We start from the raw sequence: 18,517 nt of genomic DNA, 5'->3' as shown, positions 1-18,517 counted from the left end.
ATAGAAGTGGGTCTTCTTAGGAATTGTTTTATCCAATTGATCTTAAAAGTATTATTTAAAGTAGTAAAGTCCAGAAAATTCAGTCCACCATTCTCATAAGTGTTCATTACAACAGTTTTCCTAATGTAATGGGTACGGTTTCTCCAAAGAAAGTTGAAAAGCATCTGGTCAATCTCCTTGCTTATTTTACTGTGAAGATATAAAGATAGAGCACCATATGTTTGTCGAGAGATACCTTCAGCCTTGGTTATTAGGACTCTACCTTTTAAAGATAAGTCCCTCTGTAGCCCTTGATTTAGCTTCTTCTGTGGTTTTTTAATATGAGGGTTAATAATTTAGTAAGCCTCTAGACTTCTGATCCTTTGTAATGGTTATGCCTAAATATGTAAGTTCTTCTTTTACTGGAATACCGTAATATGAAGGTGTCACGCAATCTTTGACAGCTATGAGTTCACATTTATTAATGTTAAGATATAGACCAGACGCTTTGGGGGTAACGTTCGTGAATTGGACCTCCACTTAAAATGGAAATTAAACTGCATCCGGTTTCGACGGGAATTCCCGGAGGGAAAGTGGCAAAAAATAACGTGTTTGGACCGCAGACTGATCTCGCTCCCTCCCATCTTTGAGGACATGTATTTCATTTGCTAAAGTGGTTACTCGAATATCTTGTCAATATAACAGACAGTCTTTGTCATAAACCAGTGTTGGACTTGGCCGAGCATCTACGCCACACACCTTTCTTCCCCTACTCGCACCAGGATCAGTGCTGAACGCTCGGCTCGGGAGAATCAAGCGAGCTAAACACGGCTTCCATTGCCGTGGTAGCCCCACTCCGTCTAGCTGAACTACTAGTAAATAACTACAGTGGGTTACCTCTTCGGCGTTACTTCATGGGTACGGTGTCGCGGCCGTTCATAGGCAAGCTAGCTAGCAGTATCATCCCTCCAGCGCTAGCTAGTAGCCTGCTAACGTTAGCAGCTCAGTGTTGATTCCTTTGACTCCATCTACCGCTGACACTGGTGCAAATGAGTGAACCGGGGAAGAGTTTGCTTTCTTCCCCTACTTCTTCAGGGGGGCAACCTGTGGGGTCTGACACCTACAAAGGCTGGCTGTATAAATGGACTAACTACTTGAAGGGCTACCAACGCCGGTGGTTTGTCCTTAGCAACGGCCTTCTGTCATATTACAGGTAATTGCTAGCAGCTAGCTATGCTACCGTTAGAAAGCTAGTTAGCTAGCTAGCTGCGTTAATGCAAGCAAAGTCAAGTGCAGTTTAGAACCAATCCCATAGTGACTGTACTTTCAGATGAATCATGTAGTTGACAGTCTATAGACTGCTTGGCGTGCATAATTAATATAAATGCAGCAACGTTAACAGGTGACTTTAGAACTGCTGTAGTTGGACCGTTATTACTCACCAAAACAAGTCTGTTAAGATATTTGGCAATGGAGAATAGCATGCCATGATGAGCATCATCCCACAGTAAGGCATTTCTCTAGTCAGTCAATGGCCGGGCATAAATGCAGAATGTGTGGGAGACAATTAGGCAAAAGCAGAAAAAAATAAACTTATCAGACTCTAAATGAATTAATATACACTCAGTGGACAGTTTATTAGGTACACCCATCTAGTACTTGGTCGGACCCCCCTTAGCCCCGAATAATTCAGGCTGTTATGGAGGCAATGTTCAGGTGCACTGTGACGTTCAAACGTTGCTCAATTGGTATCAAGGGACTCCCCCACACCATTACACCACCGCCACCAGCCTGTACTGTTGACACTAGGCAGGATGGTGCCATCGACTCATGCTGCTGATTCCAAATCCTGACTCTACCATCAGCATGAGGCAGTAGGGACCGGGATTCGTCGGACCAGGCAATGTTTTTCCACTCCTCAATTGTCCAATGTTGGTGATCACATGCCCACTGGAGCCACGTCTTCTTGTTTTTAGCTGATAGGAGTGGAACTTGGTGTGGTCATCTGCTCCAATAACCCATCCATGATAAGGACCGACGAGTTGTGTGTTCCGAGATGCCGTTCTGCACACCAGTGTTGTACTGCGCCGTTATTTGCCTGTTTGTGGCCAGCCTGTTAGCTTGCACAATTCTTGCAATTCTTTCTCAACGGCTGTTTTCGCCCACAGGACTGCCGCTGACTGGATGATGTTTGTTTGTCGCACACTGCCGTGCGTGAAAAGCACAGGAGCCCGGCCGTTTCTGAGATACTGGAATCAGCGCGCATGGCACCGACGATCATACCACGCTCTGTCGCTTAGGTCACTCGTTTTGCCCATTCTAGCCATACTGTTCACATTTTTTGTGAGCAGGATGGTGTAACTAATAAACTGACCAATGAGTCTATATTTATGGTTGCATATATGATGACATTTGCACATTTCATGTAGATAATTGTTATAGATGAAGCTGTGAATAATATTTTAGGTGAGATTCATATTGGAAGAGCTTTTTTTTTGTGGGTGGGGGGTTATTTTACAGGAATGACTGTCAGCGCGTACGACACTGCATATCTATGTAGCAACCTACGAGACCCACCTAGGTCGTTACATTTCTTTATGATGTCTGACATGTTTTATCTGATGCTTTTAGAACGTGTGGTCCTCTAATTCAGTAACGGCCTTCACAGTTGCTAGGCACAGTTCCCTAAAACCAGTTAAGAGGGATGTCAGCCAGACTGTTATGCACTCATTGTGAGGTATTTGTCAGAGGTGTGTGTGTGGACACACTTGGACATCACCACTTTCCCCGGCTGACCTACAGGGTTTGATGGGAATGCATGACTGCTCTGCCATGTGTGTTTATGTAACTGAACTCTTGAGTACCAGCACAGAATAAAGAGTTAAATGCCCTGGCATAACCAACACATGCACATTGCACTGACATGCACACACAAATACACTGCCAAGCACTCACATCAGCTATGCTCAAGTAGGTGCAGGTGTAACAAACCATGAGATACTGTACTCCTATGAAATATAAATAATTGCATGTGTGTGTGGCTGAATTTGTGTGGTGTGCATGTGTGTGTGCCGTGTTGTGGCATTTCTGTCTCTGTAGAACTAGATTTAGTCAGCAGACTCTTCCCTTGTCTCTGTGTGTGTACGTGTGTTGGTGTGTGTGCGTCTCTGTGCATTAGGACTCAGGCAGAGATGGCCCACACTTGCCGTGGCACCATCTCCCTGACCACGGCACACATTGAAGTGGGTGACGCGTGCCACCTGGTGCTAACCAGCGGAGGGCGGAGCTACCACCTGAAGGCCACCTCAGATGGGGAGAGTCAGCGCTGGGTCTCTGCCCTCCAACAGGCTAAGGCCAACGCCAGTCACATGATGCACCAATCAGGTGAGAGACAGTGGAAAATTATATGTTTGAGTGGATTGGGATGTTTTTAAATGGGTTAGTGGGTGAAGAATGTTTAGCTTACATTCAAAATAAATTATGACAACACTGTATGATTTCTGGCTTTACTGCTGTACATGACACAGTGATTTGTGACCCTTTTGAAAGGAATTAGAATTTACATTATGAAAAAGTTATGCGTATTGAGACTAGGATATTTTACCTTTTACCTTACCTTTACCTTGTCTCATTGGAGGTGAAAATGTATATTGGGACATTAACTGCAGGTTCTGTTTTTGGAATTTAAGGTTAGGCACCCGAGGTAAACAAATCTTATAATGTAGTGTTCCGTGTCAAGGTTACCAGTGTCATTCATGCAATCAACCACAAGGTGGCTTGCTCAATAAATGTTGACCGTTTGGGACAAGTGTTCCTGTTTTCTCAATTTTTTATTTTACCTTTATTTAACTAGGCAAGTCAGTTAAGAACAAATTCTTATTTTCAATGACGGCCTAGGAACAGTGGGTTAACTGCCTTGTTCAGGGGCAGAACAACAGATTTGTACCGTGTCAGCTCGGGGATTCGAACTTGCAACCTTTCAGTTACTACTCCAACGCTCTAACCAACCACTAGGCTACCCTGCCGCCCCACTAGGCTACCCTGCCGCCCCACTAGGCTACCCTGCCGTATAATGCAACATTTGAATATAATTATTGTGGTGGTTGGTTCTGTTCCATTAAAAACCTCCAATGGAGACTGTCACTTATCAGTCATTTCAACAAGCTATCGTGTGTCTTTTTTGCTAATTGCATTGCTAAGAGTGGGCACTGCTCTGGTGTCCTTGAGAATTCATTTTCTTGATTGAACTGTAGTTTTGAGCTGTCTCCACCGATTGCTGGTTTAAGTCCAGTTCTCTGATATGCACTTAGTGAGCTTGTGGAAAAGAGGGTGACTGCAAAGGATGGTGCAAGGGCACAGCTTGTAATGACATCTCTCTCTCTCTCTTTCATTTCTCTCTCTGCTCTACATCTAATTTCTATCTTCCCTCACACACTTGCTCTCTCTTTCTCTCCATACCCCTCCCTTTTTGAGTATGACGACAGCCGGAGTTGAATGAAGTGACCTTCCAGCATTTATACTCCTCCTCCCACTGCTATGGGGAGAGAGATGCTTCATATTTCCATTAAGACTATTTTCTCTCTATCTGCACTGTAGAGAAAGAGATTCAGTGCAGCCTCCTAATGAGTTTTCCTCTGTAAGTATTTATTACCTGCAATAACTATATTGAGGAAAGAATTGTCAAGTTAGCTATAGTGGAGAGGTTGGTGTGTGTATTTGTGAGTGGATTCATTCCCTGTGTGGTACTGTGTCCTCATGGTAATTCACTTTGGCAGTCAGTGGGGTAGACTTCATTTATCAGCTGCACACTGGAACAAATGTGAGTACCTGATTATTAAATGTTATTTGGCATCTTTAATGTGTCCGCTTCTCTTTGAGGCAATGCTCAGTCAGAGATCTATCTTTAGCTCCTTACTGATTTGAACTGACCTAGATATGACAGATGGTGGTAATACATGTAATGCACGTTTTTCTACAGCTTGGATTTATGATTGATTTTCTCAGGGATCTGCATTCATTCATAGGAGAGGGGTTGTGCCTCTGCTTCGTTCCACAGTACTCTTAGCCTCTGAAGGGTTTGTCTGTGTATGCTTGTGTTTATGGACATGGGTTTAAACTTTAAAGTCTGTTTGTTTACTTAACCTTTATTTAACGGGTCAGTTAAGAACACATTCTTACATCCTGGTGAGTCAGTTGAGAAAATATTCTTATTTACAATAACAACCTGGCAAGTGGCTATGGTCAATGTGGCCAAACAGATGTAGCAAATGAAGCTACGCTAAGTCACTGAACAGCATTTGTAGGATCTGAACCCATTTAGATGATTCTCCATTCGCCCATGGCTCAGAAACTGCTGAAACTTCAGTAATATAGGACAATGGACACTTGTGGTGCAATAATAGTAAACATCATTCCTCTCGCAGAGCTGTGGATTTTAATTGGGTATTAGCCTCATGATCTATGCTTTAATTCCCTGGTCACTGAGATTGGGCACCGTTGAAGAGTTTCCCCCATATTTAGGATATGTTATTGTTGTGGTATTGTTTTGTACCAGGGGAAGGCTGACTACCTGTTATGTGAGTGCAACAAGGAGCCAAGGTAAGGCGCTAGCTAGCATTAAACTTATCTTATAAAAAACAATCAATCTTATCATAATCAATAGTTAACTACACATGGTTGATGATATTACTAGGTTAACTAGCTTGTCCTGCGTTGCATATAATCGAAGCGGTGCCTGTTAATTTGTCATTGAATCACAGCGTACTTTGCCAAACGGGTGATTTAACAAGAGCATTCACGAAAAAAGCACTGTCGTTGCACCAATGTGTACCATAAACATCAATGCCTTTCTTAAAGTCAATACACAAGTATATATTTTTAAACCTGCATATTTAGTTAATATGCTAACATGAATTTCTTTTAACTAGGGAAATCGTCACTTTTCTTCCGTTCTGTGCAAGCAGAGTCGTGGTAAATGCTGCAGTTTGGGCCGCCTGGCTCGTTGCGAACTGTGTGAAGACCATTTCTTCCTAACAAAGACCATAATTAATTTGCCAGAATTTTACATAATTATGACACAACATTGAAGGTTGTGCAATGTAACAGCAATATTTAGACTTATGGATGTCACCAGTTAGATAAAATACGGAACGGTTCTGTATTTCACTGAAAGAATAAACGTTTTGTTTTCGAAATGATAGTTTACGGATTTGACCACATTAGTGACCTAAGGCTCGTATTTCTGTGTGTTATTATATTATAATTAAGTCTATGATTTGATAGAGCAGTCTGACTGAGCGGTAGTAGGCAGCAGCAGGCTCGTAAGCATTCATTCAATCAGCACTTTCGTGCATTTGCCAGCAGCTCTTCGCTGTGCTTCAAGCATTGAGCTGTTTATGACTTCAAGCCTATCAACACCCGAGATTAGGCTGGCAATACTAAAGTACCTATTAGAACATCCAATATTCAAAGATATAAAATACAAATGGTATGGAGAGAAATAGTCCTATAATAACTACAACCTAAAACTTCTTACCTGGGAATATTGAAGACTCATGTTAAAAGGAACCACCAGCTTTCATATGTTCTCATGTTCTGAGCAAGGAACTGAAACGTTAGCTTTCTTACATGGCACATATTGCACTTTTACTTTCTTCTCCAACACTTAGTTTTTGCATTATTTAAACCAAATTGAACATGTTTCATTATTTATTTGAGACTAAATTGATTTTATTGATGTATTATATTAAGTTAAAATAAGTGTTCATTCAGTGTTGTTGTAATTGTTATTATCTATACAGTATATATATTAAAATCGGCCAATTAATTGGTATCGGCTTTTTTGGTCGTCCAATAATCGGTATCGCCGTTGAAAAATCATAATCGGTTGACCTCTAACTCAGACGTCATTTACAAATGAAGCATTTGTGTTTAGTGAGTCCGCAAGATCCGAGCCAGTAGAGATGACCAGGGATGTTCTCATGATAAGTGTGTGAATTGGACCATTTTCATGTCCTGCTAAGTCTTAAAAATGTACTTTTGGGTGTCAGGGATAATATATGGAATAAAAAGTAAATAATTGTCTTTAGAAAGTTGTCATAAATAGTAAAGTACAGATACCCCCAAAAACTATTTAATTAGTACTTTTTGAAGTATTTTTAGTTAAATTTACTCAGTGCTGTAAAGTACTTAAGTCAGACCTATAATTCGGCCACTCAGGAACATTCACTGCCTTCTTGGTAAGCAACTCCAGTGTAGATTTGGCCTTGTGTTTTAGGTTATTATCCTGCTGAAAGGTGAATTAATCTCCCAGTGTCTGGTGGAAAGCATACTAAATCAGGTTTTCCTCTAGGATTTTGCCCGTGCTTAGCTCCATTCTGTTTCTTTTTTCATCCTGACAAACTCCCGAGTCCTTAATGATTACAAGCATACCCATAACATGATGCAGCCACCACTATGCTTGAAAATATGGAGACCCCAGGCGTCCTTTTTTTCACTCTGTCAATTAGGTTAGTATTGTGGAGTAACTACAATGTTGCTGATCCATCTTCAGTTTCCTCATCACAACCATTAAACTCTGTAACTGTTTTAAAATTACCATTGGTCTAATGGTGAAATCCCTGAGCAGTTTCCTTCTTCTCCTGAAACTGAGTTAGGAAGGACGCCTTACTGGGTGCGTTGATACACCATCCAAAGCCTAATTAATAACATTATGGGGTATTGTGTGTAGATCAGTGATACAGAATCTCAATTTAATCCATTTGAAATTGAGGCTGTAACACAACAACATCTGGTAATGTGAAGGGGTGGGAATACTTTCCAAAGGCACTGTAAGTGTCCACTCGTAACACCTTACAGTAGCTCACACCACCTCTCTCCTCTTTCCTTACTCCTTCTCCTGGCATCTTTCCTTTGCCTATCCCCATTGTGGGTTCCCTCTCCATCACCTGTAGGGGCGGATCACTGTCACACATGAGTCATTCAGATGTATGAGTCAGGGCCATCTCTATCAATTATCTGCTGACATGTTTTTCTCTGACTCCCACACATGACAGATGATGATGTGTACTTAACGATCGCACAGACATACCATGCAGCCCTCATCTCCTTCTACTGTGTAGCAGATATAACTCACAGTTCATTTAGACTACATTATCACAATCCATTTAGACTACATTCTCACAGTGCATTTAGGCTACATTATCACAGACATTTCCTAGGATGGGTGTGCTTCTATTCAGAGTCACAGGTTTGGTGACTATGCTAAAACAATTGTGCACTGGTAGAGCAGCTGTCAGAGGAGAGAGAGAGAGAGAGAGAGATCTATCTATCTATCTATCTCTCTCTCTCCTGGGTGCTCTTATCTGTCTCTCTCCCCATGTGTTGTATATGTTTCATCAGACCACTGCAGATGTCTGAAGGAGTTTTCACTCTCATTTTAATCTTCTTCCCCTGAGAGCTCATAAATCCACTTTCCATTATTTAGTTTTTTCTCTAATAACAGCATGGGAGTCCTTCACTGTTGTCTGGCGCTCCAAGGATGCTCTGCCTGACACTGGCCTTGAGTCAGACAACCTGCCTGGGAGATGGTAGCTTATATATGCATGCATGTCACATGAAGCAGGCAAATGCAGAAGCTGATGGATTTGGCCCAGATCTGTGTTTTTACGGTAGGATCTATTGTAGGTATTTGTGATATTTACATTGTTTATTCTGACATTTACTTACAGCCACTGGATTCATGCTACAGTAGTGTTTGAGTTTGGCAAAGTTCTGTCGATATGGAGATGAGTAGCCTAGATTTTATTTCTAGACAGCAAGGGTTGTTTATAATTTGAGTTGTTCTGATTTGGGGCTTTTTGATGCCTCTGGCACCATGTAAAGTGTAAGGGTCTTACAATGTTGTTTTCTCTAGCGTTCCATCTTGTCCAATGTCCTAGACTACCAGTGAACAGTAGGATTCAAGTTATGAGGTGTCAATAATCTAGTCTACAGGGTAGGACTCCAGATTACTTTGTTGTTGTAGGATGCAGATGGCAGAGTTGTGGAGATCTAGGTGACCGTGGCGGGTGTCTCAGACACCAGGCTCCAGCAGCTCTGAGATGTCTGTAACACTGCTGCTCTCACTGAGAGACTTGTCTGTCTGTTCCGCCTGTCCTCTCTCTCTGAGCTCATTAAAATCCACATAATGATTGCACCCCAGGAATATGTCTGCCTCTGCTGGTACTGGTCGATTTATTTCCTCTTGCTGCCTGTGACTGATGGTACCAACACGGGGGAGGAGCGGAGGGAAGTGAAGTGCGTCATCATTTTTCTCCCTAAACTGCTAAAAATAACTCAGTCCTCCAATTGCTTGGGCCTGTGTTTCCACAGCGACCATAGAAATGTAATTCATAGCTTCCTGTCGGGGGAGGGGGGGTCACAACGGTTTATCTCTCTTTCCGTCTCACACTCTCAATCTATTCCCATACATAACTTCACATTCTGCCCCTGAACAGGCAGTTAACCCACTGTTCCTAGGCCGTCATTGAAAATAAGAATTTGTTCTTAACTGACTTGCCTGGTTAAATAAAGGTAAAATAAAATAAAAAATCTCTGTAGAATCTCTCCATCTTTTTTTCCCATATCTCTTTGTCAGTGATAAGTTATTTTATCTCTGCCTGCATCACAACTATAATTGTCTACAGTATCTCTACCTCATCTTCTCGTCCATAATGGAAACTGTATGACCGTCCGAGGGCATGAAAGGAAAGAACACATTCCGCCCTTCAAATCAATCATCATGTCTTCTCCACTTGCAGATTTATAGAGTCAATGCTATTTTAAGAATATGGCTTTGTAAGCAAATGCCTGAATGAATGGAACAAATTCAGTGCTGCTCCCTCTAACCATCCCTACCACCCTCTGTCTGTACAGATGACTCTGGAGACGAGGCCCCTGTGCCCCAGCCTGACCGAGCCCTGACCCAGGGGGCTCTGAAGACCCTGGCCAGTAAGCTGGACGACCTGAGCACCTGCAACGAGCTAATCGGCAAGCACGGCGCCGCCCTGCAGCGATCCCTCAGCGAGCTCGAGGACCTGCGCACGGCCACTGACGGCACCGACAAACTCAAGACTGTCAACGAGCGTGCCACACTCTTCCGCATCACCTCCAATGCTATGATCAATGTGAGGACCGACTCACTTTGCTAACACTTTGCCAACATTTCAGTACAGCGCCTACTGGCTACTTCAATCGATTTTTCAGTGTAACCAATGCTAGTAGTCATCCTACTGCTTTGATCAATACAACAATAAGAACTCTTAATGCCATGATCAATAGGAGTGTTTATTATATTGGACTGTGTGTTGTACCTATGCTCTGTAACTTTAGAGGTGTCATTGATATATTGTCACCTCTGTGGCTGCCCTCTCCTCTGTATGGTCTCAGGCCTGTAGGGACTTCCTGGACGTAGCAGAGACACACAGCCGGAGGTGGCAGAGAGCCCTGCAGTATGAGAGAGAACAGCGCCACCACCTGGAGGAGACTATTGAACAGCTAGCCAAGCAGCACAACAGCCTGGAGAGGGCCTGGAGAGAGGCTCCCAGCACACACCCAGGTCAGAGGTGCGCACAAACACCAGTCTGTTCTCTCATATTTGATTAAGATTAGAAAACACTCAATGGTTTAAGCTCCTACCGTGAAGGTAGTTTGGTGCAGTTTATTGCTTGGTATGGATTGGAATCTCACAAGAAACTGTCCCTCCTCTGGTCATCCCTGGCACTGCATTCGTAGTGGGATGTCGCTGGTTTATCTTTCAGAATTTCAATTTATTGTAGCATAAATGAACTCCGGTTTGAGAAATAAGATCTACACAAACAAAACACCCTAACTCAAACTGTAATTATCCTGTGTACCTGGCAGACGGAGGTGAGAGAACGCAGGAGGGTGACGCCAGTGATGAGAATGAAGACACAGAGTTCTTTGATGCCATGGAGGACTCCCCTGCCTTCATCACAGTGACTGCCTCTGACCACACCCAGCACAGGTCAGTCAGGGTCACTGGGATGAAACCCTGATGAAGGAAGCTTGCTGTTGAAACATTAGTTATTACATGTGTTGCATCGGATTCAGAACCAGTCCGGGTCACTGACCTGATCTCTACTGATCATGGGGCCAAGTAGAGTTCATTCATATAGCTATGTAATATGACAATGCTAGCATAATTCATTAGGCTTTATTATGTATAATGAATTCATTTGACTGTGTTTTGTGTATATGGTAGTTGTAGTGTGTTTGTGTTTCAGACGCTCCGGCAGTAACCAGAGTATCATGAGTGGAGGATTACCCAATAGTGAATGGAGCCACAATGAGAATGTGAGTCTGCAGTCTTATGCTTTACCACCTCTTTACATACAGAGGTTTAGTAAACCATAGGCAACTCAATCTTACCTTAGGGCAGGGATCATCAACTAGATTCAGTCGCGGGCCAATTTGTTTTTCATGAGTATCTGGTTGGGGGGCCGGAACCTAATTACAAATCATCTGTATTATTGTAAATGAACTGCAAATTAACCACAAGAAATTAAAACCTATTCAATTTAAACCTTGCTTACATTTGTATACGGTCACATGTGTCTCTATTATGTGTGGGAATACGTTTTTTTTTCTCAGAAAACTTGTAGGGCCAAATAAAAGCGCCCGTGGGATACCAGTTGGGGAACCCTGCCTCAGGGATTGTATGATACAATACTTTAGGGTGAAATAATATTTGTTGAGTTCTATCCTGTAATACCTCTGCTTACCTGATTAACTGTGGTTGAACATGCATGTGTTCCTCAGGACTCTGGCTCCAACAACGTCCAGCTGCGTAGAGTTAGACGGAGCCGCATCCCAAACAAACCCAACTACTCCCTCAACCTGTGGAGCATCATGAAGAACTGCATCGGCAAGGAGCTGTCCAAGATCCCCATGCCTGTAAGAGAAACGAGAAGTGATTATACGGTCTGTACTAGTGTTTGTGTATTAAACGCAGGATGCACCTCCAACGTGTGTCTGCCTGCATGTGTGACCTCAGGTAAACTTCAACGAGCCCCTGTCGATGCTGCAGCGTCTAACTGAGGATCTAGAATACAGTGACCTGCTGGACCGGGCGTCTCGCTGCGAATCGTCTCTGGAGCAGATGTGCCTTGTGGCAGCCTTCTCTGTGTCCTCCTACTCCACCACCATCCACCGCACTGCCAAGCCCTTCAACCCCCTGCTGGGGGAGACCTATGAGCTGGACCGGCTGGATGACTTCGGCTACCGCTCCATCTGCGAACAGGTCAGACACAACGAACACCCCGGCACACTCTCTCTCTGAAGCATGTCTAAGATGCACAGAGACAAACAGAATGGCCCACGCACTACTAACAATGTCACCCTCCTCCTCCTGCTCTCTCAGGTCAGTCACCACCCCCCAGCCGCCGCCCACCATGTGACGTCACAACGAGGCTGGACCCTGTGGCAGGAGATCACTATCGACAGCAAGTTCAGAGGGAAATACATCTCTGTAATGCCATTAGGTGAGCCGTGCATACCCAGTACGTACATTGTCCTCCAATATGCACTAAATACTGGTTACATATACAGAATCATGTCACATAGCTATTTCAAATCCATATTAATTAGACATTTTGTATAACGTTGTTTATTTGAATAATCTTTCTCTCTAGGCTGCATCCACCTGCAGTTCCACTCCAGTGGGAATCACTATGTGTGGGGAAAAGTCACCTCCACGGTGCACAACATCATAGTGGGCAAACTGTGGATTGACCAGGTGAATGTCTCACATATTTAATGTGTGTTTGTATATCTGTATACAGTCCGTTTGTCCCTATTGTTTATATACAGATGTAGGATGAAGAAAAAAAAATACCTATATTGTCACAGCTATGTAATCCTGCAGCAACAGGATTTGAACATTTAATCCTTAATGGTGCTTGATTGGTGGTTAGGCTATTGGCTGGCCAAAAGTAGGCTGCATGAAGAGTGCAATACTCTTAATGTAACTGTGGGTTTTCAGTGAATTTATGTAAAACACAAAGTTGTTCTGCATTTCCTGCGGCGCATGACAATTTTCAGCAACAAAAGAGTGATCAAATGAAGTGCGGCACAGGAGGTTGGGGCAGCTTCATTGAGGAGGACGGGGTCACAGTAATGACTGGGGTGGAATGGTATCGAATACATCAAACAAATCAAATGTATTTATATAGCCCTTCGTACATCAGCTGATATCTCAAAGTGCTGTACAGAAACCCAGCCTAAAACCCCAAACAACAAGCAATGCAGGTCTAGAAGCACGGTGGCTAGGAAAAACTCCCTAGAAAGGCCAGAACCTAGGAAGAAACCTAGAGAGGAACCAGGCTATGAGGGGTGGCCAGTCCTCTTCTGGCTGTGCCGGGTGGAGATTATAACAGAACGTGGCCATAATGTCCAATGTTCATAGATGACCAGCAGGGTCAAATAATAATAATCACAGTAGTTGTCGAGGGTGCAACAGGTCAGCACCTCAGGAGTAAATGTCAATTGGCTTTTCATAGCTGATCATTCAGAGTATCTCTACGGCACCTGCTGTCTCGAGAGAGAGTTGAACACAGCAGGTCTGGGACAGGTAGCACGTCCGGTGAACAGGTCAGGGTTCCATAGCCACAGGCAGAACAGTTGTAACTGGAGCAGCAGCACGGCCAGGTGGACTGGGGACAGCAATGAGTCATCAGGCCAGGTAGTCCTGAGGCATGGTCCTAGGGCTCAGGTCCTCTGATAGAGAGAGAAAGCAAGAAAGAGAGAAAATTAGAGAGAGCATACTTAAATTCACACAGGGCACTGGATAAGACAGGATATAACAGACTGGCCCTAGCCCTCCGACACAAACTACTGCAGCATTAATTCTGGAGGCTGAGACAGGAGGGGTCGGGAGACACTGTGGCCCCATCCGATGATACTCCCGGCCAGGGCCAAACAGGCAGGATATAACCCCACCCACTTTGCCAAAGCACAGCCCCCACACCACTAGAGGGATATCTTCAACCACCAACTTACCATCCTGAGACAAGGCCGAGTGTAGCCCACAAAGATCTCCGCCACGGCACAACCCAAGGGAGGGCACCAACCCAGACAGGAAGATCACATCAGTGACTCAACCCACTCAAGTGACGCACCCCTCCTAGGGATGGCATGGAAGAGCACCAGTAAGCCAGTGACTCAGCCCCTGTAATAGGGTTAGAGGAAGATCATCCCAGTGGAGAGAGGGGAACCGGCCAGGCAGAGACAACAACATGGTTTCCATGTGTTTGATTCCATTTGCTTCATTCTGGACATTATTATGAGCTGTCCTCCCCTCAGCAGCCTCCTGTGGTGGGTGGTGTTGTAGAGAATCTGCCTCACTCTGCTCTCTCTCATTATGTCTGCATGAATCATCAGGTCTCCATGTTTGCCAAAAACACAATCCAATCTGTTTTTTCCCGTCTATCTATCCCATCCCTCCCTGTCCTGCTTTGCTGTCCTCACTCTCAACATTGTCCCTCATGATTAATGACACCAATAGTAATGATGATATGTTGCTAACATTGATAAACCAGAAGTATTATGTAATAATATTGTTGACCGTATGTCGATAATTCTGAAGCTAATTTCCACCAGGAGAATCATCAGCCTGTGGCATGGGATAAATTGCCTGTGTTTTTCTCTTTGTAGTCTGGGGACATTGAAATAGTCAACCACAGGACCAAGGACACCTGCCACCTCAAGTTTGTCCCTTACAGTTATTTCTCCAGAGACCTCTCACGCAAGGTAAATCTATGGTTTTAGAAACAGAGGCAGTCCTTCCCACATCCTCAATGTCTCCTCCCTCCCTCTGATGTTGTGACTCCAGGTGACAGGTGTTGTAGCAGATAGCGAGGGCACGGCCCATCACATTATGTCTGGGACCTGGGACGACAAGATGGAGAGCGCCAAGATAGTGGAGAGTAGCCGGGGATGTGGAGGGTCAGAGGGCAAACAGAAGACCCTCTATCAGACCCTCCAGCCCAAAGTGCTGTGGAAGAAATACACTCTCCCGTAAGATCAGCCTGCCTGCATATTATCAAGTCAGCCTTAAGCACGTAAACCTATTTATACAACCATTTTGATTCCTCTCCTCTTGCTTCCTTGTGACACTTCTTACTCCCACATCACTACCCGCCGCTCCTCGCCCTCTCCCTCTCTGTCCATCCTATCTATCTGTTTCACCTCAGTGTTTTCTCTCCACTCCCCAGGGAGAATTCTGAGAACATGCACTTCTTCTCCTCCCTGGCCCTGACACTGAACGAGCCTGAGGAGGGCGTGGCTCCGACTGACAGCCGCCTGAGGCCCGACCAACGGCTGATGGAGGCGGGGCTGTGGGACGAGGCCAACGCCCACAAACAGCGTCTGGAGGAACGACAGAGGCTGGAGAGGAAGAAGAGGGAGGCACAAGCAACACAGGTCCTGGAAGAAGGTGAGGAGGGTAGTGGAAGGACTTGATAAAGGACATCTCAAGAGAGATTACAGTATAAAAACTAGGAAGCAAAAGTGTGACAATTGCAATACAGTGTATGTCAGCAAGATGTTACCCATATTGAGTTACAAATGTGTATGTTTGTGTCTCTGACTCCTTAGGCCAAGACATCGAGGGCTTCCAGCCACTGTGGTTTGAGAGGAGGACAGATGATTCAACGGGGGAGAGCACTTACGTGTACAGAGGTGGATACTGGGAGGCCAAAGACAAACAGGACTGGAGCCAATGCCCTGAGATCTTCTAAGGCTCCACCCCTGGGACTGTGACATCACTGGAGGGCAGAGCTGAGGGACTGATGGACAAGCAGAGGGAGGGGTCCACATGCTGCAAACACATTGACATGTGGCCAACTCTTTGTCCATGTGTGTGTATTTGTGTGTGTTCCAGAAAGACGGAGCCCTCCATGCCAAACTTCAAGAACATTCTCTGTCCCCATCACTGACCAGTGTGTTTCGCAAGCATGGCCTCGTGTGTGTGTGTGTGTGTGTGTGTGTGTGTGTGTGTGTGTGTGTGTGTGTGTGTGTGTGTGCGCGCGCGTGCGTGCGTGGCGCAACAGAGTAAGTTAGAGAGACAATCTATTTGAGATTTTGATTAAGAGTTACAAAACAGAGCTATTGCATGGAAACCCATATTTATTTGAGGTGGTATGTCTAGTGGTGCCTGGTGCCCCATTGATCTGGTAATAAGGTAATAACTACCGTAAGTGTATAATATTATAGAATAATATTGGGACAATTGTATGGATAAGTAGGGGGGAAAGTGAAAGAGGTTGTGTTTTGGTTCTAGGATGTCCTGTTCCAGTCTGAGCAACTATCTCCAATATATACCAAGGGTACAAAACATTAGGAACACCTTCTTAATATTGAGTTGCACCACCTGCTGCCCTCAGAACAGCGTCAATTCGTTGGGGCATGGACTACAATGTGTCAAGCGTTCCACAGGGATGCTGGCTCATGTTGACTCCAATGCTTCCCACAGTTGAGTCAAGTTGGCTGGATGTCCTTTGGGTGGTGGACCATTCTTGATACACACAGGAAACTGTTAAGCATGAAAAACCCAGCAGCATTGCAGTTCTTGACACACGCAAACCGGTGTGACTGGCACCTACTACCATACCCTGTTCAAAGACGCTTACATATTTTGTCTTGCACAATCACCCTCTGAATGGCACACATACACAAACTGTGTCTCAAGGCTTGAAAATCCTCCTTTAACCTGTCTCCTCTCTTCCAGCTACACTGATTTGAAGCAGATTATTTTTAGGTGACAGCAATAAGGGATCAAAGCTTTCACCTGGATGCCGTGTCATGGAAAGAGCAGGTGTTCCTAATGTTTTGAATACTTTACATATCTATATGTAACTATGCATATCTATATGTAACATTGTGCAGTGCCAGTGTTTCCTTCCGTTGCGACAGTTAGGCACTCCCCAGATTTGTAACTTAACAGTGCATTTCTGCAGTGCATGAAAACACCCATGTAGTGGACGCTGATATCACTGAATACTTTTGATCTGTACAGACCTCATCTCAGAAACCAAGAACTAAAGTCTTTACCAGTTATGTTACATGCGTCTTTCCATGAACGATTAGTACAGACCAAAAACTGAATGGGAATTTTGAGTATGTAAGAAGCTACTCACGATTATGATCATTCGTAAACGATATCAATTGTGTTCTAATGTCTTGATTTCTCAAATGTTGATGAGGGTGCATTATGAACAGACAAAATGTTAAATCTTAACAAATGATTCCACCCTTTGCAATGAAATGTTTCAATGTCTTATATATTTTTTTAAATATTAAGAAATCGTCTGAATTATACTATAGGATGTGTAATGTCGAGTTGCACAGTGCAAAGGAGGTGTGTACTCCAATTATTACACATCTTTGTGTTTGACTGCAGGCATTTAAACATGCACCATCAATGAACTCAGACCAGTGTTGTGGCACCACTTGTAGCTAATGCATGGTTTAATGTGCTCATGCACTGCTGCCTAGTATTAATTAGGCGTTAGCCTCAATAGTCGTTTCTAGACTTCACTCACAGAAGAACATCGTGAGAATTCACCTCTTGTGCCCTAGGTCTTCGAAAATTTACTTTTTTTTGCTTGAACAAACAAACTGTCTCAATGTGGTCTTTGTAAACATCCACAGTATTATCAGAGATGGTCTATAATGTAGTAACCAGCTTTGGTGTCATGCAGTTCTCAACTCAAGACATAGATGAAAAATAAATTAGACAAGTTGAAGACTCAAGCCAAGAGGAGATTTCCCCTGGGACAGTCTGTCTGATCTGGGCTAGCCGGTCTGATGGGGCTGCACACTCCACATTACTCGTTTGATGTCATCTTGGCTCTAGCACACATGTATTCAAGGTACCACTCAATAAAAGCAATTCAATCTAATTATGTGCACTTTATTGGCTTGCCAGATTTGTAATCATGATAAATGTTCATCTTCAACTGACCTCGACCTGAGGATGAAAAATACTTTTTCTGTTTTTAATGTTGCTGCAGTTGCACTTACATCCAGCAGGTGCCACTATAGCCTACATTTTTATATTGCTGATGTAATGCCATGTTCACTTAAAGTTTTAAAAAAGCTTCATTCTGACATCGGGCTTGAATTGTCAAATGCCATGTAAGTATTCAAGCATAGTATGGCTTGAAAGCAGATTGGTGTGGCTACAAGTGGTATTCAGGTGGTCTAATAATTCAAATACAATTGTTCATGTGTAAGGCTATAGATATGATTAGAAAAATGAAATGCAATTGCATTGTAAACAGTGAATAGGTAATTGCCTTGTTCACATGATACCATGATTTGAAATATCCTGGATGTACATACACAACCATAAGATGTTATATGCTTAATATGGCACAGAATTTAGGATTACATAACCTAGGATAACCTTAGAGAATGGAATATCCTAGTGTTCCTGTGTCTTCTTATAAAATATGATTTTGTAATTAAGCATTACAGT

At 43.7% G+C, this 18,517-nt stretch overlaps 1 protein-coding gene across 5 annotated transcripts; it reads left to right on the top strand.

Moving 5' to 3' along the window:
* Positions 1 to 538: 538 nt before the first annotated feature.
* osbp2 (oxysterol binding protein 2) lies at positions 539 to 17,939 on the top strand. 5 transcript variants are annotated; one of them, XM_021591115.2, is made up of 15 exons: positions 540 to 1,192; positions 2,148 to 3,363; positions 8,483 to 8,648; positions 9,895 to 10,145; positions 10,408 to 10,576; positions 10,882 to 11,005; positions 11,265 to 11,334; positions 11,800 to 11,934; positions 12,035 to 12,280; positions 12,401 to 12,521; positions 12,672 to 12,775; positions 14,692 to 14,787; positions 14,870 to 15,054; positions 15,252 to 15,472; positions 15,634 to 17,939. In XM_021591115.2, the coding sequence occupies exons 3-15, from the start codon at positions 8,519 to 8,521 to the stop codon at positions 15,774 to 15,776; spliced, it is 1,995 nt and encodes a 664-aa protein (XP_021446790.1). In that variant the 5' UTR covers positions 540 to 1,192; positions 2,148 to 3,363; positions 8,483 to 8,518; the 3' UTR covers positions 15,777 to 17,939. The 5 variants fall into 5 exon arrangements, with proteins under 5 accessions (XP_021446786.1, XP_021446790.1, XP_021446788.2 ...); XM_021591111.2 differs by lacking the exon at positions 8,483 to 8,648 and having other exon boundaries at positions 539 to 1,192; positions 3,158 to 3,363; XM_021591113.2 differs by lacking the exon at positions 8,483 to 8,648.
* Positions 17,940 to 18,517: the final 578 nt, after the last annotated feature.

Source organism: Oncorhynchus mykiss, chromosome Y (assembly GCF_013265735.2).
Source record: "Oncorhynchus mykiss isolate Arlee chromosome Y, USDA_OmykA_1.1, whole genome shotgun sequence".
In the NCBI taxonomy this organism is placed as follows: Eukaryota; Metazoa; Chordata; class Actinopteri; order Salmoniformes; family Salmonidae; genus Oncorhynchus; species Oncorhynchus mykiss.
The sequence above is the reverse complement of the archived record's forward strand: the minus strand, read 5'-3'. Positions and strand labels throughout refer to the sequence as shown.